The sequence below is a fragment of the Taudactylus pleione genome, unplaced genomic scaffold (assembly GCF_031769625.1).
Source record: "Taudactylus pleione unplaced genomic scaffold, aTauple2 ptg000108l, whole genome shotgun sequence".
Lineage (NCBI taxonomy): Eukaryota > Metazoa > Chordata > Amphibia > Anura > Myobatrachidae > Taudactylus > Taudactylus pleione.
The window spans coordinates 2,196,634-2,218,661 of record NW_028284510.1 but is presented as its reverse complement, the minus strand read 5'-3'; the positions used below and the strand labels follow the sequence as shown (position 1 = coordinate 2,218,661).

Below are 22,028 nucleotides of genomic sequence, written 5' to 3'. Positions count from 1 at the left end.
ACGTTACTGATTGTAATCTAATTATAATATCACGCCAAATTTCAGATGTTGACATTATGAACATGTCAATATTCTGCACGTGCCAACATGTTCAATGTCAACATTTTAGGCGGGTATCCACTACTAGATATACAAACGAAAGCACGATTACAACATTGCAATCATGCTCTCGTTTGTATATCTAGTGATGTGCCTAGACTGAACGTTCACTCGTTCAGTCCAGGCACATCCATCATCCCCACACATGCTGAACCTGACGGGATCGTCATGTTACGGGCGATGATAGATGTCAGAAGTGACCAGCGTGCACGCGCATCGCTGGTTGCTTCCGACCAAAACATGCCCGATGCATGCGCGATTTGCAAACAATTGCACAATAACGACATCGTTATCGTGCAATCGCTTGTTAAAATTGCCTAGTGGATACCCCCCTTTTTAACAATGTCCACATCATAACTGTCACCATTGTAACATCAACATTATGACTACATGGCTGCAGATCCAGAGGTGTAATTAGATGCCATCCAATGGGTTTATTATTATAAAATACAATTTTTTTTTTTGTTATTCTAATAAAATGCCCTTAACCATATTAACCGATAGCGTCGTATCTCTTTTATCTTTTAAAATGAAAAGATCCCATGGTCTGACCTTAGACTTTGTGGTTTCTAAATAGGTGATACGCCACTTCTAGCTCATTCGCATTGCGACTCTGTAAAGAGCGAGTTCTCATGGTCAGTTATGGGTTTTCACGGTTGAGCCGATGAAGGAATACAAAGCGGAGGAGGAACCCTCATGCAAAATAATTAGGAACACAGGGAAGTTGTAGTATGTATTATAGAAACTCAAAATAACCAAACTTCAATTTTTAGATCTAGTGTGCAGACCAGATATGAGCAACATTAAAGACTTTACTTATTATAAATCTTACTTTTTTCTATACATTTTCTAGACTTCTCATCCTTGTTAGGAAACCATTAAAACTCCTTTCCAGATAAAGCATTCAATAAACAAAGTATATCACTATAGAAGACACTCTGCTGAAAGAGGACATTTAGATTTTACTTTAGTTAATCTGAAGAGCTCAGGTTATTATTTTAACAAAAAAAAAAAAGAACGTTTTTCTAACACTGTTGCCAGGCAACAAACCCACTGATATTATTAATAGCGATTATTAGTTCCAATGCACCTGATCAGTTCAGCAGGCCTCACATACAGTTCTATAGGTTGTCCCTGTTTTACGATCACGGATGAAGTCACCAGTGGGATGTACATTTATTTTTTAAAGGTATAAGTGAAACCACATAACACAGACTTTTGGCAATAAAATATAACTGTCATTACTTTTGTATGACAAAGCCGGATACACACAAATTTGAATAGAGCTCTATGCTCCATACCTAGAGATATATTTACGAAAGGGCCATAGCAACCAATCAGATTCTACTTAACATTTATCTTGCACCTTCTAGAGCAGATAATAGCTAGAATCTGGTTGGTTGCTATGTGTAACATCACCAATTCTAGAAAACCTGCACTTTAGTAAATAGACCACCTGAAGTCTAAACAAGTGTCACATTATACATCAATTCAAATTATTCTTGAATCTTCAGTTAGCAAAGGAACAGTTCTCTACTTCTTTTAACATCAGGAAGAGTAAATATAGATATTACAGAGAAAAAGACCACAGATTGACATACATAGCCACAGGAAATAAATGAGTTCAGTATTTTCACCTTTTTTTTTTTTTTTTTTATAACTGAACTCCGCACTTTTACAGACGTGTAATCATACGCATAACAGAACTTTTCTTTCAGTTTTGTAAATCTTTGCAATATATAAAAGAAAAATAAAACAATGTAAAGGTATCCCCCCCCCCCCCCCCCCAAACATCAGGAATCAGCATGAAACCGAACGGCAGCTCAGGTCTTTCCACCTGACTCAGATTCCACTTCAAGACAAAATCACCCTCGCAGATTTTGGTTTCAATATAAAAGGCACCGCAAACAGGACTCAGCGCCATTTCCTTGTCTTGCACGCCGCTGTATGCTGCACTTAACTCTGCTGTATAGGCTGTGCTGTGTCCAGACTCACAAGTGGCTGTACTGCTTAGTCAATGACTGCATATAGGGGGGTGCACGTTTCTATATGCTGTGCTGTACTCGACTTGTGAGTCTGGACACAGCCTACACAGCAGAGTACAGAACAGCATATAGAAGTGTGCATCCCCTAAACACAGTCATTGACTAAGCAGCACAGCCACTTGTGACTTGACTTGTAAGTCCAATCAGCAAGACATTCACGTACATATATAAGCCCTGTGACTCCACGATGTTTGAATAGACCTGCACTTGCAACATCAAAAAATTTAATAATTGTATGGTTTGGTAGTGTGTGTGTGTATATATATATATATATATATTTTACACACACAAAAAAAATTGAAAATAGCCCAGCTCTCCTCACAGCTCATAATGGTAGTTTACAGCAATGAATGACGAGCACCATTCTGAGATTTTTTTAATAAAGGCAAACTGTAATCAATACATAATAGTATAAAGCAGCCAACATTTTCAGGGGTCAAGTGCCCCTTTGCTTTGTCAAGGTGATATATATGCTTTGTGACTCCAGCCCATGCAGGAAGCTGTGACATAAAAATAAATTGTATGTGTTAGTGTGTATATTAATATCACCATATATAGTATTACATTCTTATACAGTTAGACATAATATTAAATTACTTATTCTATAGTCAGTATAGCAAGCTCACAACTGGTTTATCAGGGTCATTTACATATTAGACCTGGTCAGCGACTTAGCAGTTCACACATATAGGCCACTTCCTGCCTAAGGACCTACATAACACAATAAGGTTTGAAAAGCCCGTTATAGGAAACACCCTACAGGGGAGAAAACAGCATTTCACTCATTCACACAGGGCTCATGAATTAGGACACAGGAGCACAGTCTCTGACAGTCAGCCATAGCAGAAGGATGGAATATCAACACTCCTCAATGGAGACTACCTGGTGGACAAGTATCTGTCTTTCAAACCATACATGGCTTACAGGGAAAATGTAGTTGAAATCATGTGTGTGATGGTTAATTATGCTTTGAAATGCCTTATAATGTAGCGATTTGTTACCATGGGTGTAGTAGGTATTACTGCCGGCCGCATGGCCAGCGGTTCAAATCCCGACAGCAGCAGCCCAGCAAAGCTGAAGATCCCAATTGTTCTAAAGGTAAGTATAAACTAACCTAATTTAACCTCGTAACCCTCCTTTAGGGTGAATAACCCCCCTCCCTTCCCCGCAGCCTGATCTCACCTCCCCCCAGAGGTGCCTAACCCCCCCCCCTTCCCCGCAACCCAGGTCCCCCAGGGAAGGGGGGGGGGGGAGCCTAACCCTAACCATCCCCCCGGGGATGCTTAACCCCCCCCTTCCCCTAGCCGAAACCTAACCCTCCGAGGGGGAGGGGGGTGCCTATCCCAAGTCCCCCCAGGAGCCCTAAACCTAAAAGGGCTGTTCGTGCCCGGCTTACCTTCGTTCGGCATGCAGGGCGTCGGTCTTCCGGCATCTGGTTAATGACAGGCGAAGAGTTTGACGCTTGTCATTAGTACCACGCCAGGATTAGAAAGTCTGGAAGCCGGCGGTCGGCATTTAGATCGTTGGCTTCCAAACTACATCCTGTTACCATAGTTAGCTATATGTGCAAGTCTGTAATGTAGCATAAACTATGCTGTAGTGTACAATAGTCTGTGTATACTTGTTGTATTGGTAAAGAGTTTAGTGGGCAGCATGCAGGAAAGAGAATTGTAATGGAGTTTTTGTACTATTCTGTGAAACAGCACTGTGATAGTGAATACACAGCAAGATATACTGTTTATTGTGAATTCTGTAGTGGCCAATTGTATTGTAATAGACTCATAAGTACTATACACTGGTTGATAGTTTATATCTTCTGAAATATTATATAATGGAATCTGGATGGACTATTGTAGTCTGTAGAATGTGTATATTTCAGTTTGATATCAGCTGGTAATAGTTCCATAAGGGTTGTGAATTACTAGCCAGATTAGAATATTATGAAGTTTGTATAATGTGATATACTATCAGTTATAATCGATTGTATAGTTCAAACAGGTTTGTTATAAGTAATAACCATGTAGAATGGAGTCTGCAGTTTTGTTAAATATGGCTGCTGCTATGTGGTTTAAACAAAGGCCTTGTGCATGGCTAAATGGAGATTGTGGATTGCAAATATTGTGATCATAGTTATAGTTCTAGACTTGAATTAGTGTTGTATAGTTCAAATAGATTTATTATAATTATGATCATTGATGGATAGAGGATTTAAAGAGATCTAGTCTTATGGAAGTTTAGGCCTTTAAACAAAAGGAAGTCCAAGTTGCGATCAGTAATGAACCAGGCCCTATAATCAGTAATTAAAGTTCTTGTGAAATTCAGGGCACAGAACCATATACTGTAGAAGCAGCATTGCACACCAAAAAATTCAGCTTGTTCACTTCCTTCAAGAAACTCAAAAGGCCACTGGAGAGCCATGATCTTCTAAGACTACAAGAGTGATCTGCGACAGCAAGAGGGTTTTGTCCGACTGCAAGCTGCTTTTGGGGAGGAAGCACCATACTGAACCGCTGTGTGAGTGGTTTGCAGAATTTTCACGCGGGAGACATTCCCTGGCAGATGAGTGCTGCGGCTGACTTGTGTCCACAAGCACAGAGGACAACGTTGCTGCTGTGTGGCCATAGTTCAGGTGGACGCCAGGGTGAACTCGGCCCAGTTAGAGGAGATCGGCATCTCATTGGGATCCATCTGCTCAATACTCCACAAAAAGCTTGGCCTGAGCAAGGTTTCTGCACAGTGGGTGCCCCATCATCTGACTTGGGAACAGGAGGCTCGGGTAATTTCGAGCACCATGCTGGCTAGGTTTGATGAAGGCCACTCAAACTTGTCTGGGAGATAATCAGTGGCGATGAATCCTGGATCTAGTTTCAACCCCGAGACCAAACAGTTGGCCCAGTGGACCCCAGTTGGAGGTGCGTCGACAAAAGTTCGACAGTAGGGCAGCATGGCCAAGCAGATGGCCGCTGTTTTTGTGGCAAAGACTGGTCATGCAGCTACCGTACCACTAGTGCAGCAGCGCACTGTCACTGATACGCCAACCAATGCCTGCCGAAAGTGCTGAAAGCTATTTCTAGACTCTGTCCAAGAACTCGCGATTGCGTTGCTCTTCTCCATTGCTACAGTGTGCCGGTCCCTATAAGTCCAGGAAAGTGGTGGACTTTCTGGCCCATGAATGCATCCAGGAGCTGGGTCAAACGCCGTACAGTCCAGACCTGGCCCCCTGCGACCTACTGTTCCCACAAATCAAACGCAAGATGCATGGGATTCATTCTGAGTTACCAGAAGCTGCAGTGGAAACCCTCATCCAGCATTTAGAAGACATAAAGTATCTGTTTCAGATGGGTCCTGTTCAAGTGGTTTGAGCAAATGCAACTTTGTAGAAAATCTTTGCATGTGCAAAGCGGGTTCTATACCTACACCTGCTCTGTATACAGACAATTTCTCAAGCAGGGACAGATTTATTTTACACTCATTTCCAATGGCAAACACTTTACTGATAGTGTGTGCAGAGAGCCAGGAGCCACTCCGAATAAACCGGACGCTTCCACTGACAATCACCAACGATCCAGTGGAGCTCTGCCGGTTAAGAGAAGACCCGACTACCTCCCAGCTGATACAGATACTCTCTGGATACTGTTATTATCCAACGGCAAACATTAAAAGTGATCTGGAGTCAATCCTGAATTGTGCCAGATCACATTATGATAAATCTTTTGCGTTTATTAGTTTATGGGGGGGAATTAAATTATCCGCAGTAATTTACTGCATGCTAACTGATTCCCCCAGGCTATTTAATTAGCCCTGAATGCAGCCAGCACGTTACTTTAAACGGGCGTTAAAAAGGGTCTCGGGTGAAAGGGGCTGGAATGAAATAGCCCCAGGCATTAAAGCCTGATGCTACTACCCTTTTTCACCCCCTGCTAAAATAATGGGGCTAATTGAATTCAGCCCTATATCTCAATACTTGCATGGCATTGCCTTGCCATAAGAACAAACTAGTGATGAACGGTTTGGTTTGTGAACGGATCTTACCGCCAAGTTCAAATATCCAAATGAGGCAAAAAGTCATCTTTCGCGAAAAAAAGAGATCAGAACATGGCGGGAAGATCAGAGCCAAAACCGAACCGCTCGCCTTTAGAACAAGCCACTATAAAATGTGCTCAGGAAACCAGGAGTGGAGAGAAAAAAATCCACCCTGGAACACTGATCATGTAAGTGGAATCACTATTGTTCTAGATACAAGATCTGCATACATTTTTTCCCACATTACAGTAATTTGTACTTATCCTGTAGAATACACAGAAATTATTATTTCATTGCATTCCACACAATACATTTTCTGTTTTTTAAATTTATTTTTTATTGTACAACCGAGGCAGCTTGGGTAATAAACAATAGCCTGTTACACTTCAATTAGCTCACCAAAACAGGTGCAGTTTGACAACTAGTGAATGGTAATTTCTGTAGTCTCGCTTATCTCACCAAACCTCTGACATTTTAGAAGGAATCGAAAATATCCCAGAAAGCTTGTAGCCATAAGTGTGTGACTTGTTGTAGTTCATTACATAAAAGCGTAAAATACTACACAGACAAAAACACAGTAGCGTGAAGACGAACAACCTACTACAATATGAAAACGTAGTGTTATAAAATACCTAGGATTCTCAACCCTTTAAGTGCAGAACTCCGTCAGATCCATGAAATGGGAGGAAGGTTTGGCAATCCTTTGTCAGTCCATCAGACAACACTCGGAAAGCTTCCGCTGGACAGATACCTAGGAGATCAGCCCCAGGTGGACTGAGAGGGCTGCCCAACCATTTCCAGAACTTTTTAACAGCACTGCATAGGGATAAAAACAAGCCTAAAAGCGATATTTCACAAAAATAAAAAATAAAAAGCTGCCAAGGTTCCTTCCAAAGTATACTTCGTTTATTCCTCATCATAAAACAAAGCACCCCATATGAACAAATGATCCCCTTCGGCATCGGTCAGAACAATGAAATAGCATATTAGGGTTGAAAGTCACAGCCGATAATTTATTGTTGAGTAATGTTCAGCGATATGGGAAGGTAGCAGAGATCCAGGAGGCTGTGGGAGAGAAGACGACACCACTGAGCAGGATCGAACCAAAGGTTGGTTATGGTGTAGAGCCAAATGAGCACAAACGAGTGTGGGAGTCGTGCGGGGAAGAGTGTTGCCCTAGTGTTAGCCGTGTGTCAACCGTGGGCTTCTGAAAATGGATATCCTCATGCCAGAGCCAGCACTAGGAGAAAAAGGAATATACTGTTATCTCTCACGGAAACAAAGCAAAACTATATTTTAACACAAGTTGTACAAAACTTTTCCACCACAATAGCTAAAAGCTGTGTGTCCTAAGGCAACTTACTACAGCAATCTAACCAGAAAGTACAGATGGAGGGAATGGTTATAGCGTCCAAGGTCTACTCTACCTAGCCTAGCTTATGATCCTGCCTTCAGTTTCTGACACTATTTGTCTTGTAATCGTTACTGAAGTATCTTCGACACCTTTGGGGTTTATGAATCAAGCAGTGACAAGAGTGGAGAAGTGGACCAGTGGAGAAGTTACCCACAGCAACTAATCAGCTCCTACCTATTTTATAGACTGTACTTGATAAATGTCACTTCAAAGCAGATTGGTTGCTAAGGGCAACTCCTCCACTAGTCCACTTCTCTGCGCTTTTCACTGGTCCCTGGTCTTCCAAAGTATTGAGGCCAGAGACTCCAAGGTATAATACACTGGGGTATATACTTACAAGAGAAACTTCGGGTGAAATGTAATAGGGTGAGCGTTTAGAAAATGTGAGTTTAGCAGCGAACACTCACACTAACATTGGTAGAGTTTGATCTTCAAAATGGGGAAACATCTGAATGAGAGTTTAAATTATGAGAGTTTGGAGTCTAAAAACATGAGGGTTTGCCTGTACTCACACTATTACATTGGGAGAGTTACGACTAAACTCATTTTCTAAACTCCAATCCTATTAAATTTGGCCCATCCTTTGTGAATGTTGCCAAACTCTTATAGCAGACCCAGGCCTAAATGTAATAGCCCGCGAGTTGCGAGCAGTGGCGAGATTTCAGCGATGTGTCCTTGGAGACTTGAAGTAGCAATAGTTTTTGAAAACAAGGTCAGGCTGGTTTAGTTTACAAAAAGTAAAATAAAAAAAATAGTTGCGTTAAATCTCGAGGACGCTGAAAAAAAACAAAACACAAAAAAAAACTGTGGCCCAAATAGAATAGCCTTCGAGTTGTGAGCAGAGAGACCGGGTGTCAACCACCTATGCTCTGCCAGGAGTGAGTTGCATGGTAGTAGGGAGACACCAAATAACCCAAGTTGAGGTAATTCGCTTCTGTGGAAAGTTTTACGTGGGCTATTTAAAACAGAACTATTTTCAAAACCTAATAAGAATTATTCTTCTATTTTTAAAGGAGTCACAGTTTATGCCAAGAAATTATACACAGTGAAACCCGACATAACATAGGTATAGTAAAAGCAAACATTTCTTCATAACACGCCAATAAACCAACAAAGTAGGTAGGATGCAGACAAGGAGGGGAGTGTGGTACCTCATTGTATCTTGAGACCTGTGAAGGTTAGTCACAGTATGGGGGAGACAATTCAGCACACTGATGGGAGAACACACACACACGTCAAGTCGCCAAAATAGACTAGGAGCACTCGAAGAAAGGATAGTGCTAGGGACTAACATGAGGAAGGAGGGCCCTGCCCATGAGAGCTTACATGCAGAGAGAACCTTTAATGAAAAGTAAACAAAGAACAGCCTACAACCAGAACCAGCTACCAGCCACAATTACATACCTGTAAGTGCTTCTTGTGCAAAATATTTCACATCGACATCTTGGTCTTGAGTTAACTTCTCCAGGACTGGTTTAACATCATTCATCAAGGTACTGAAACAGCAGAGATCAAAGATTTGAACTACTTTAAATATAAAGAGATGGTAACAGGAGATAATCCTTACACAGATGAGTTTTCCTCTAGTCGTTCCATCACTGTGCACATTAGGACTGTCATTTTTCAGGCTATAAAATCTCAATTCGCATTTGAAAATCGCATCCCAACATTACAAAGATATAAAGAACAGTTAAACTTACATTTCTCAGTAAGAAAACAAAAGCGATGTACAGTATATACATGTTAATTATACAACCTTTAAGAGGAGACATGGGTACACTACTATACCAACTTTCATCTGACTAGTTGGCTGGTTGGAATGAAAATCTGGTAAAGTACGGGAGCAAATAATTAGCAATTTACTCCTAAGCGCAGGAACACAGTTACTCCTAAGCGCAGGAACACAGAAGAAAATGGTTGTTTAAATCAAATTGTTAAGTCATACATTTAACCAACATATCTGAACAGTTTGTCTGTTTTCCAGGCTTTGGGAGCAAATGGCTGATTGTCATTTTTTTCCATACCTCACCAGATCTTCATTCCAATCAACCAACAGGATGTAAGTTGGTCTAGTGGATGGCCAGCTTTAGCTGTAATCGGGCCCAACTCACTCCCCCATCCATCCACAGTAGTTACAATGTCCTGGTTTCCATTTGGGGCTGTGAGGTGAATTAAGGAGCCCCAGGGACAATCACTGCTTTGGTGAATGTTGCCTGGAGAAGCAGGATTTACATTGTGGTATAAAAACTATCTGACCACGTTTAACGAGCAAAGACTGACGAGCCGAAGTAACCAGACCCTTACGACACCATGTAATTCGATTTTATTTGGAGAACTATATTGTGACCAGTCTCCGTGACCGACAAGCTTGGCCCTTCTGGACCCCTCTCCCAAACACAAATGAGAACAAGTGAAGGTTACTCTGAGACACATTGAAATGTAATTATATTTTAATGTGGCATAGGATCGCACAGTGCAACGATTAACTAATAAATACTGCACCAGACGGGGGCAGATCTGTGATTAGAATATATAAAACACTAAGGCTGGAATTTGATACAAATCATACGTCAGAAGGTGAAAATATTAGAGGATGAGGCGACAAAATGTAACTGTGTAACTTAATCTGCCCATAAGGCAAAGGGCAGGAACAGTACAATAATGATATACAGTGTCAATTGTATGAAGTTTGTTTTGTTAAATAAAACAGAAAAGTTATATCTTGTGAGCAGATAGTGGATAACTTTAAATAAAAAAAATAAAAAAAAACTCAGTTTATAACGATCATGAAAATGTATTCTGAGAAATCTCCGTCTCCCAGGGATGTGGGGCTAAGTGGTGCAATGTTTGTTACTGCTGTACCATAGGGATTCTGGCGCTGCCCGAGGCTTTAAAACGCAACCTGTCAACAAGTGAAGTTTCTTAATGTAACGTGTCCGGGAGGTGTAAAAAAAATAAAATAAATCAAAAAACACCCATTTCAATAAGTAGTTAGAAGTTTAGGCGCTGATAGCATCTGTATAAAGGCAGTTTCAGATCCATCTAGCTAGGGATTAGTAATTACTTCCAACAGAGGTTAGGGCAGGGTCACTCCGATCATATCTCAGACAAAACTTTAATCCAATTAGAGACACATAGTGGCTCAGACTGCTACCCGTTCTACAAAGTGGTTTCAAGACTGCAAAAAAAAAGAAAAAAATCATAGAAAGAATCTTTATTAGATAAAGGAAGATATCTAATTATAAGCTGGGTTTTATTTATAGCCGGCTAATTAGTGTGAAGAGAGAACATTTCTTCTCCACGTATCTGACCATTCATATTACACAAATCACAATGTATCGGACAGAATCACCGAAACAGACCTCAAACTGTACAATTTAAACAAAGCAGAAAATAAGTGGCCTTATATAATGGATCAGATCTATTTAACAATCCACAAACATGGCATAACACAGGGCCCCACAGCAGGGGATCTAAATAACAGGGTCTGCAAACTATTAGACCCCAGCTTCCCTGGAATTCAGAGACACGCATGATATTTGTTACGCTGTATAGAACTGGAAATCCTAGACGTGTATAACCAGCTTTGTGGCAGATTTAAAAAAAATTGTATGAAAGGACATGAACTGCCGGACTTCAGGGGAGAAGCATCAAACCTTAGAGAACGATAAGGTGGTCTATGTACCAAGCCTTGGAGGGAGATAAAATGAACAGAGATAAAGTATCAATCAGCTCCTAACTGTCCTGTTACAGGCGGTGTTTAAAAAGTGACCGTTAGGAGCTGATTGGTGGGTACTCTCTCGATTGTCCCTCTGCTTCCATCCTTAAAATACTATTATAAAAACACTTTAAAAATTCTAAACACGAAGCAAAATGCGAGCACTAGATTGTGCTTAGTGCAAAATATGAGCACTAGGCACTTTCATAAAAGTTCACAATAGGCTGCCTTACAACCGAATGATACGATAGCAGCGGCCAGTCCTAAACACATTCATCGCTCCACACTGTGCGTCCAGGAAGCAGAGTTAGAAATCCATGAAGACTTCCCAGAACTCCAAACAAGTTCACATGACCGTGTATTGGTTAGTATTACTGCCTCACAGCACTGAGGTCATGAGTTCGATTCCCACTATGGCCCAACTGTGGAGTTTGTATAGTCTCCCTGTGCTTATTATTACCAGTTATTTATATAGTGCACACATATACCGCAGCGCTTTACACAGAATATCTTACCATTCACATCTGTCCCTGCCCCAGTGGAGCTTACAATCTATATTCCCTACCACATGCTCACACACTATGGTCAATTTTTGTGGGGAGCCAATTAACCTACCAGTATATTTTTTGGAGTGGGTGCTTGCGTGGGTTTCCTCCGGGTACTCCGGTTTCCTCCCACACTCCAAAAATATACTGGTGGGTTAATTGTCTCCAAACAAAAAAAAAAAAAAAATAACCCTAGTGTGTGTGTGTGTGTGTGTGTGTGTGTGTGTGCGAGCATGTGGTAGGGACTATAGATTGTAAGCTCCACTGGGGCAAATATGCTCTGTAAAAGCGCTGTGAAATATGTGTGTGCTATTTAAATAACTGGTAATTCAATAACCGTACAAATTTGCACTGAATTATAACCTATTAAATGAAAGACGTCCTAAAATTTGCCGTTCCAATAAAAAGAAAAAAAAACTCTTAGGTGCATTGTTCATTAAAGGTTCATAGGCAAAGTAAATTCACAATTTATGGTTCTACTAATAAGAATTTCTTCCAAGTAACAGCCTGCTGAATTCACCCAAGCCTGGCCGTTTCTACCACTGCGCTCTGATCAGCAGGGTCTTCGAATCTTCCCTGAAAGGGGACAATCTCAGTACACTATGTTCACCTAGTCGCTGATCATTTTAACACAGTGCAGTGATAATTGCATATCCTGGAATTATTTTATTCTTCCATCTTCCTTCTCCACTGAACTATTAAAATGATTGTGCCTATACTGTAATAGTGTTTCCAAACTATTTCTCAGAGACCCCTGGGCATGTTTTCCAGATCTCGCAAGTATCGCAAGTGAAACTAGTGCCACCTGTGGCTTTTTTTTAAAATGTGTCAGCCAGTAATGACTACACCTGAGCACCAACTAGTACAGTGGTCGGGGAACAGGGGTAAATTACCCCACAAGGGGTAAAAATGAAATTCCTGGGGGTAATGGACGGACAGCCGGGCATACGTGTGACTCATTCTATGCATGCCCGGCTGTCCGTCCATTACCCCCTGGCTGTGCCGGCAGGGAGTCTCCAAGCCAGACGCCCGCTGAGGTTCTAAGCCGGCTCCTTCCCTGCAGCGCAGTGTTAGCCGGAGGCTGGAGTTCTCTTTTGAACGCCAGCTTCCGCCTCTCTCCATGCGCACTATGGGAGAGACGTCATGACGTCTCTCCCCATAGTTCCGAAGAGCAGCCGGGCAGACAGGACGTTGGAGGATGCAGGAGAGGGGATTAAGCGTTTTTTTTGTACAAGCGGCACTACTACAGGGGCACTATATGGGGGCTCTACTACAGGGGCACTATATGGGGGCTCTACTACAGGGGCACTACTATGATTTCCTTCCTTTCAAATCAAGGGGGTAACATTGGTGTATCTAAATATATTTTGGGGTAAAAGGTGAGAAAGTTCCCTGACCCCTGAACTAGTAGATCTGGAGAACACGCACTGATAGGTGTCCCTGAGGACTAGAATTGGGAATCACTGCTGTAAAAAAGTTTGTCTGAGGAAATAAGGATTACCTGATAAACAATGGTCCCCTAGACCCCCAACCTCCCATTTGTATCAATTTGAGCTATTCGGAAAAACACGGACATTCCTATAGAAACCTCTGTTGTGTCCTGTAATATACTGTGAAGACAGCACAGTGTGAGCATTACGTGCGGCTGGGACTGGTCTTCCGCAGACACTATATGGAGCGATCGTTCTGCTAAATGGGATTACTGCGCTTCTGATCTTTCCTGCGTTACGGTGAACTGAATGAGCGTAAGCGTCAGGACTCAATACCTGTTATCTAACGTGGGTCCTATCTTCTGCAGAGACTTGGCGACATTAAAGCGCACATTCGCCACGGCGTCACCGGCCATCCGCACAACAGTAGGCAACATGTGCTTAGTAGTGATGTCCTGACCGCAAACCTCCGACAGGACCTGAAACCAAAATTCCAAGCAAAGCATAAAAATTTAAAAAAAACTTCCGCAAACCATTATTCTAGAAGTCAACACTAACAAAGGAAAGCAGCCTGGTCACAGTACAGGTATAATAGCACAGCACCAGTGTTCTCCCCAGTCTGTTTTCTGCGGGCGCATCGCCCGACAGAAACAGCCTGTCGCCCGGCACTTTTCCCCGCCGACCCCCGCTGTGGAACGCTGGCTTCTGAAGTGACTGGAGGCTAAAGAAGCCTCTGATCGCTTCAGAGGCCAGCGTTCCCAGTGATGCACTGCGTGGGTGATGTCATGACGTCACCCGCAGTGTGAGGAGCCTTCCCCACGCGCCTGCTGGATCTAGTTAGATCCAGTCAGCGCGAGGCAGCGGGAGCGGCCAGCAAGCAAAGTTAAGTGCGGGGCTGGGGCCAGGACCACTCTAGGGGCACTATTAAAGCCTGGGTGCACTGCATAAGGAACACTATTAAACCTGTGGGCACTGCATAGCGGGCCAGCCTGGGGGCACTACATAAGGGCAAAGTTAAAAAACAGGGGGCAATGCATAAAGGGGAAAACTACAGGGGGTACTGTTTAATGGGCACTTTTGACTGAGAGCCAGTGGGGGAGCAGCCTGAGATTTGTCAGGCTGGATTGGTAAGGGAGATACCCCTTTTCCCGGCACACGCATAATTGCGAAGGCCCCCACCCAGCTACTTTTAGATGCCACCCGGCTGGAAAAAATTTCTGGGGAGAACACTGAGCACAATATAGTATATACAGAACAGATAGTTAAGGTGCGTATCCACTACACAAGAATGGAACGACTGCACGATTACAACATTGAAATCGCTCACCACCCTGTGCAGTGGATAATGTGCCCACACTGCACGATATGTCGTTCAGCGCAGGCACCCTAACCGGACGATCGTCAGGTTAGCCTGCATGTTCAGGCGATGACAAATGCCGACAACTAGCTGGAACGCACATTGCTGGTTGTTGCCGGGATAATTATTGCTCGATTAATGAGCGATTGAACGATAACGATGTCGTAATCGTTCAATCGCTCATTTTTCTCGTGTACTGGATACGCGCCTTAACATTCAACTAGACAACAGCTACAAATAAAGTAACACTGAAGTGTATGCGGCAGGAACACTGCGTTCCCAAAACACACCAAATAAAGTCTAAAATAATACAAGAAATACCAGAAGGCACCTTTATGGCAATAAACTATAAACATTAAGTGACTGATGGTGCTCAGACACCGAATTAGCCCAGTACTAATGGGTAAAGAGAAAAATCAGACTTATCTGAAAATATCTGAGAAAACCTTAAACATTTTTTTATGGGAAGAGAGACTCAAATATCTTTAAACGCATGCCCAGAGGAGTAAGAACAGCCATAGTGTAATATGTTCACAGGAAAAAATAATGCCAAAAATAAGGAACGTACATGAGAATATAAAGGACTTCTGATAAAAGTTTAGGTCTCCACACATTGAACAGAATAACTTACAAGTGAAGATTAAGGCAGTCCAACAAATAGAAGCAAGATATTAGCGAGCAAATAGACCAACGCGTTTCGCCTAAAATGACTGATTATTCTGACTTTAATTTGATGAGGTCTATTCTTAGCTTGCTAATAACCCCGCTGCTCATTTTTGGACTGCCTTTATCTGCACTTGGATACAAGTTTGCTGTACTTGGAATTTTTCCATCTGTGATTGAGATCAACACTGATAAGCAGATTAAAACAAATTGTTTATGTACACGTATTACCTATTTTTATCATTAAATGGCTTGTGAAAATATTACACCATGTCTGTTCTCCTTCTCCTATGGGCATACATCCAAAACTATCTGAGGCTGTTCCTTCCAATTAAAAAGAAACATTGAATTTCCCAGCTACTCAGGATAAGCCTAATTTATTGTTACCCATGGGTACGTGGCTAATTCACTATTTGAGCCCCATCAGTCACTTACTGACTGACATACTGCCCTAGGAAGCAGCTTCTGTTTTTCTTCTATTTTAGATTTTGGTCCATAGCAGGGATTCTCAGAAGGCGGCCAGGCGATTAGTGAATTCACATACAAGGCCAAGACTAGTGATGTTGCAGTAAGTATAACTGACATGCTTTGCAGTTTAACATTTTTGTCCTATATCAGATCCACTAGGGTAATAGTATGTGGCTTCAGCCATACGGGTTGGATCTTTTCAAAAAGCCTACAGAGGAATGTAAAGGTAGCGGACACAAAAAACCCCACAGACTTCAATGTTTCATCGTCTTTCAAGGCAAAGGTCAATAAATAAAGCAACATTTGGGAGATAATCATCTAATTGTGGAATCCAATGAGAATAAAACAAACATGGAATATAGTTTCCTTACATTGATACAAAACAACGTCGTCATTCGATGCAGATAGTTGGGGTCATTCGACATGGCGAGAACCTTCGGGATGATGGTGGCCTGAGCCCAGTCTTTACCAAACTTCTCCACCAGCTTCTTCAGATTGCTTGTTGCTGCCTCTCTGATGGCATAAACTGAGACACAAGAGGTACAGGCACAATGAGCACTACGTTACACTGCAGCAACCGCTCCCTCCATTCTTCATACACACACACACACACACACGTTAAACTGACTAGAAGGGTTACACTGTGGCTAAAAGTAACAGACGATCCACGTGAAACAGTATTTATGTGAATCCACCACAGAAGATTCCATAATGTCCGATATGGTCCGTGAGCACTCGGGTCACTTTATCCTTACAGAGCACTCACTGTCGCACCTTACAGAGAAAGTCATGTATACAGGACACCACTTCTTCCCTCTAAGAGAAACCACTCACTGTGGGGACTATGAAAGATCTCAGCACCCTCAGAGGTAGTGGGATAGAAATGTGCGCTGTGAACGGATAAAGTGAATGCATATATAACATGCAGGAAATTTGCTATGGGGAGACATAAAAAAAAAAAAAAAAAAAAACATTCTCTGGAGGCCAATGGCCTGCTAGCGTGTGTGTATATAAGGGCAGTCGCTGAGAAGAGGCACATGACAATTTAGGGCAGTGTTTGTCACTAGCAACAGCAATCATCCCTGACTGACGGCCAGATTAACTTCTGGCTAATCACCCCTGATGCAGTCTTGAACTATACCTCAGTGTTCTAGAATTGGTGGAAGGTGCAATCAAGAATGAGCAGTTTTAAGGAAGCAAAGCAGGGCTGGCTGGTTTGAACCATGATTTAAGCCAAATTAGAAAAAAACACAAAAAAAAAAAACACACTTTATTATGCTGAGACGGGTACAATGCCATGACAAAAAAAAAAAATTCTTCTGGTTCCATGTGGTCTTCATTTGAGTGATCTGAACCAACACAGTAAATTCACACAAAGAAATGGGGAGAGTGGGAGGGTGAACCAGACCAAATTCCTCCCCTAACAATCCTATATGGCAAGAGAAAACCACAACTAACATTCTTAATCTTACAGGGTAAACAACTCATTTTACACATTAAAGAGGCAATACACAGAAAACACTTCATGGTTTAATCTCCTTCATATCTATTTTAATTCAAAACCTTCAGTCCTACTGAGATGAGTGAAAGCAAAAACAGACTTAGGGGGTATATTTACTAAAGTGAGGGTTTTTAGAAGTGGAGTTGTTGCCCATAGCAACCAGATGCTAGCCATTATCTTCTAGAACGTACTAGATAAATAAGCAGTATTTGATTGATTGCTATGGGCAATAACTTTAGTAAATAGACCTCTTAGTCTGGTTCTCTATTGAGGAGATAAAAAAAACCGGAGTATGCTTTATATAAGCATTAGCTTCTGGGGGGCATTAAACGGATTTATCATTATTTCCTTCTTATGTAATATAAACTTCTGTAGAACCTCGAGAGAAAAGCAAATGTTCTGTGAAACCAAATAATTGTCACTCACTTTATACGGGAAAGGAAAACGATCTTTAAACATTGGATTGTTTATTACACCCCTCAGCTACTAGGGATGGCGTCTCAGTAATGTGTGCGCCAGCCATATGAAAAGCATTAGGGGAATGCCCTAAGGCATTGTTATATACATAAAGACTCATTACATACCATGATCCACAAGCCAGGCCATGCATAATGAGTTCAGCTTCTCATCGAAGAACTCTACACCCTGCATAGTAAACAAAAAAAATCATTGCAGGAGCCAAAAAGCAAAAAAAAAAAAACCACTACTCAGTCACTGCGAAATATGCTCCCAGCAGATGTTACATGTTCTGATTGCATTATACATCATGCACAAGAGCGCCCTCTTCTGGTAACAAAGTAGATATGTTTACGTTTGAAAAATAATAAAAATCCGTATCTCCCAGGGACTGTGGATTGCAAAACACCAGCGCTAAACATAGATGTGCTGATCCTTTGTTTAGCCGCTTTGACACTTCCACAGAATTTCACTTCAATAAAAACAAACAAGCACATCTAACCCTCAGTACACTAACCATGGGGTGATGTCCCAAAAAGTTGGACATTGGTAGGATAGATTTGTAAGTCCTTTCTGTAAATCAGGGGTGGGGAACCTTTTTTCTGCAGAGGGCCATTTTGATATATATAACATTAGTCGTGGGCCTGGTGCAGGCCACATCCCCTCTGTGATATCACAGGGCGTGGCCACAATTGCAAGTGATCACAGCAATGCCTGAGGCATCATGATGCTTCGGAGACTGTAAGGGCAGCGGTGACATCATCTGAAGCGACCAGGCGGCACTGCTGCATAGATTCTGGCTGCAGGGTGCCAATATTTGTATCCTGCTAGCCAGATGAGGCAGGCAGAAAAAAGGTCAGAGGGCCAGACCAAAATGATTCCGAGGGCCTTACACGGCCCCTGGGCCTGAGGTTCCCCATCCCTGCTGTAAATGGTTGCGGTTATTGCAATACTTAAGTATTCTAGCCAATTGGAGGAGTTGGGCAGGCAAAAAAAATGTGTTTAACATTTTAACCCTATAGTCATTGGATTAGCAAATAAGAAAAAATTATATTATAAAATATAGTATATATATATATATTTATATTTACACACCACAGGTCCAAACTACTTTCAAACCCGGATTTAAAGGGCGCATTATTGTCTAATTGCAGTGAAAACTCTCCCTTCCCAACATTTGTAAACAACCCTGTCCCATCCATCTGCACGTTTGTGGACAGGCTGTAAAAATGCTCTTGGTGGAGACAGTACAGAAATCCCTAAAAGGTCCAGCCTAGATTAGAAGGTCCCCTTAGTGTTCCAGGTTGTCTCCCAACACAGTACTCTGCTCAGCCTCACTAGTGTCTTATACTGATCACTGCTAACAAGATGTCTTATCTTTAATACACAAGTCACTTTAGTGTGTGTTTTTAGCACACGTTAAAGGGTATCTAGAGATTTGCGTTTCCGAGCTTCTAATCAACTAAACCAGTGGGTTTTCAAACTCTGGGCCTGATTCAGACCCGGTCGCAAGCGCTGAGCGCTCGCAAACCAGGTCGATGGTGGCCCACCGCGCATGCGCACGACGGAGCCGGCTCCATCGTGCGCACGTGCGAGACCAGGCTAGCAACGGGCACTCAGTCGCTCCGGGTCTCGCACCAAAGGGGGCGAGCTGTCGATGTTGAGTGACAGCTTGCCCCGTTTGGTGGGCGTGCCAGGGGGTGGCTGCCCAAACAGAGGCGTTCCCATGAGAACGCCTGCAGTTTGGTGGAGGCCCCACTGACATCACAAGTGATGTCAGTGGAGAGCTTCCGGCTCTGTTAGAGCAGAAAGCTCTCTGGGGCTTGCGATGGGCGAGGCCCTACCATAAGGGTCTCGTCGCAAGCCCGATGGTCGCGATGGTTAAGACCATCGCGACCATCAACCTAGCCGCTCGCAATAGCTGTGGGTGGCCACCCACAGCTATGCGAGCGGCCAAGAGGCCGCTCTAAAAAAAAAAAAAAAAGCCCGGCCCTGATTCAGAGCGAGCGGCTCTGAATCAGGCCCTCTATCCTCAGGGTCCCACACAGGTCACATTTTCTAGGTCACCCAGCAGGTGCACAGGTGTATTCATTACTAACTGACACATTTTAAAAGATCCACAAGTGGAGTCAATTATTTCACTTGTGATTCTGTGAGGAGACCTGGAAAACATGCACTGTTTGGGGTCCTGAGGACAGAGTTTGAGAACCTGTGCACTAAACTATTAAGCTGGCCACACATCTAAAGATCTGTCCAACCTTCCAACTAGCTGATTGGTTGGAATGAAAATCTGGTAATGTATGGGAGTAACTGATGATCAGCAATTTGCTCCTAAATGCCAGAGAACAGATGAAAATGGTCATCAGACAAGTTTGTTAAATGTTTGATCTAAACAATTTGTTCAAACGGTTTTTGTCCATTTTCCGGCATTTGGGAGCAAATTGCTGATTGTCATTTGCTTTCATTCTTTACCAGATTTTCATTCCAACCAACCAGTTGGCTGGTTGGACAGAATCTTTACATGTGTGGCCAAGCTTTAGAGTCTCATTTAAATAACTCCATCCCACATATTGAAATCTTATTTTCGATTTCAGCGCAAAATATAGGAAAAGTGAGCACCTAATCTGTAGTTGATAAGAATGCGCACAAGTCCCCCCTATAGACAATACAAAGTTTATATCAGCGGTTCAATGTTTTCCCAAGAGGTAATGTCTGGAGGACAGATATTCACCACACTAAAGCAGCGTACACACTTAAGACATCGTAATCGTTCAATCGCTCATTAATCGTTCACTAGGATGTCGGAAACGACCAGCGATGCGCGCTTCCGCTGGTAGTTTTCCGACATCCATAATCGCCTGAACATGCAGGTCAATCTGCCGAGAACGACAAATTGGGCATGTTCAGGGACGAGGCAGGGTGCCTACAGTGTAGGCACTTCAGGGGATCAGGAAGGACTGTATGATTACGGTGTCCTAATCGTACTGTCTTTCCTAATCACCAAGTGTGCACGCTGCTTTAGCCAGATGTGCAGCTGATGAGTGTAGGAGCTAATGTATTTGTGGCCTCCTCAGTTTAGGGTAAGAGCAGTCAGATTTTATGGTGGTAGTAATACTCATTTGCATTTTACACATCAAAACAAGGTGGAAACGGCAATATAATAAGATAAAGAGGACAATTGTGGTCATCTATTTTAGATCTCACAGACTGCCCTTCATCTAGACTGCAAAAAGCTGGACGAAATCTATCGATATAACGGTGGCGCTATAGTTTTCAGATAATTGGGTCATTCCAGGTCAAGTGGTCCAATTTCTAAGATCATCCCCATCTGATCAACTCCAAGTTTAACAACATTTTACACGAATGTGGTTGTCATTTACGTCAGACTAATGGGGCCCATACATCTGCGATTTACTGCCCACCTCCGAAATCTGCCAACTGTGGGGAATCGTGGAAATTCAACATGTTGCAATCCTTGATTCATGGACCACGACCATAAAATGACCAAGATTGGAGAGTCGTGGAGATGGTCAGATGGGAACCCCTGGTCCACTTAACGTGGAATGACCCAATTATGAGAGGAGGCCATGAATAGTCGCATTTCAAGGTAACAGAACAAAGACAGCAATTGGCAAACATAATAGACAATGGGTACCCAACATCTGCTCAGCTCTCCAGGATCCTATGGATGGTTCTATCTGAAATCGCCTCCTTTGTCCGCTATATAATCAACGGGAACAAAGTAACCCGTCTCCTCCGTGGCTCCCTGCTCCCACAAAACACTTGATTTAGGCAGTAACCAAGATCTTGACCTTGAACAACATTTTACCAAGTGCTTGAATGTTAACAGATGCACGTACCAATTGCCCAGCCAGGAGAGGCATGTACTCTATGATCGCCAGACGTACGCGCCACTTAGCATCCTCTGCCAGCTCCACAATGGCAGGCAGGAGTGACTGGGAAAGCTGCCGGATCCCGATGACCTCGTTCACACAGTCCAGATTGGAGATTATGTTGAGCCGAACCTCTGGGCACTGGAGGGAGAGATGAATCTCATCACTGAGCAGCTGAGAAACTAATCCCATAATACGGGTTAAGGGGAACAGCGTGAGCCGCGTACAATCCAACTACTTACATTTTGTTTAGAGAGCGACTGGCGAACAAACTTCAACAAGATTTCTCACATCACTGACTGCACTAGGCTAATAGAACCTTTTGGGGGTGATTAAGTTGTTTTTCGCGCTCCCTGCTGGGGAGTCTATAAGAATAGGCGCCTGCAGGGGAAATTCAACTGTTGCTCCGTTCGGAC

At 42.7% G+C, this 22,028-nt stretch overlaps 1 protein-coding gene across 1 annotated transcript in view; it reads right to left on the bottom strand.

Moving 5' to 3' along the window:
- Positions 1–7,051: 7,051 nt before the first annotated feature.
- Positions 7,052–22,028, bottom strand: part of PPP2R1A (protein phosphatase 2 scaffold subunit Aalpha) — a 44,856-nt gene continuing 29,879 nt past the window's right edge. Inside the window, exons 10-15 of the mRNA XM_088470948.1 lie at positions 21,580–21,753; positions 17,848–17,908; positions 16,134–16,288; positions 13,611–13,753; positions 8,986–9,077; positions 7,052–7,407 (exon numbers count right to left, since the gene is read on the bottom strand). Coding sequence (XP_088327074.1) covers positions 7,391–7,407; positions 8,986–9,077; positions 13,611–13,753; positions 16,134–16,288; positions 17,848–17,908; positions 21,580–21,753 — 642 coding nt within the window. The 3' untranslated portion in view covers positions 7,052–7,390. The remainder of the gene's footprint in view (positions 7,408–8,985; positions 9,078–13,610; positions 13,754–16,133; positions 16,289–17,847; positions 17,909–21,579; positions 21,754–22,028) is intronic.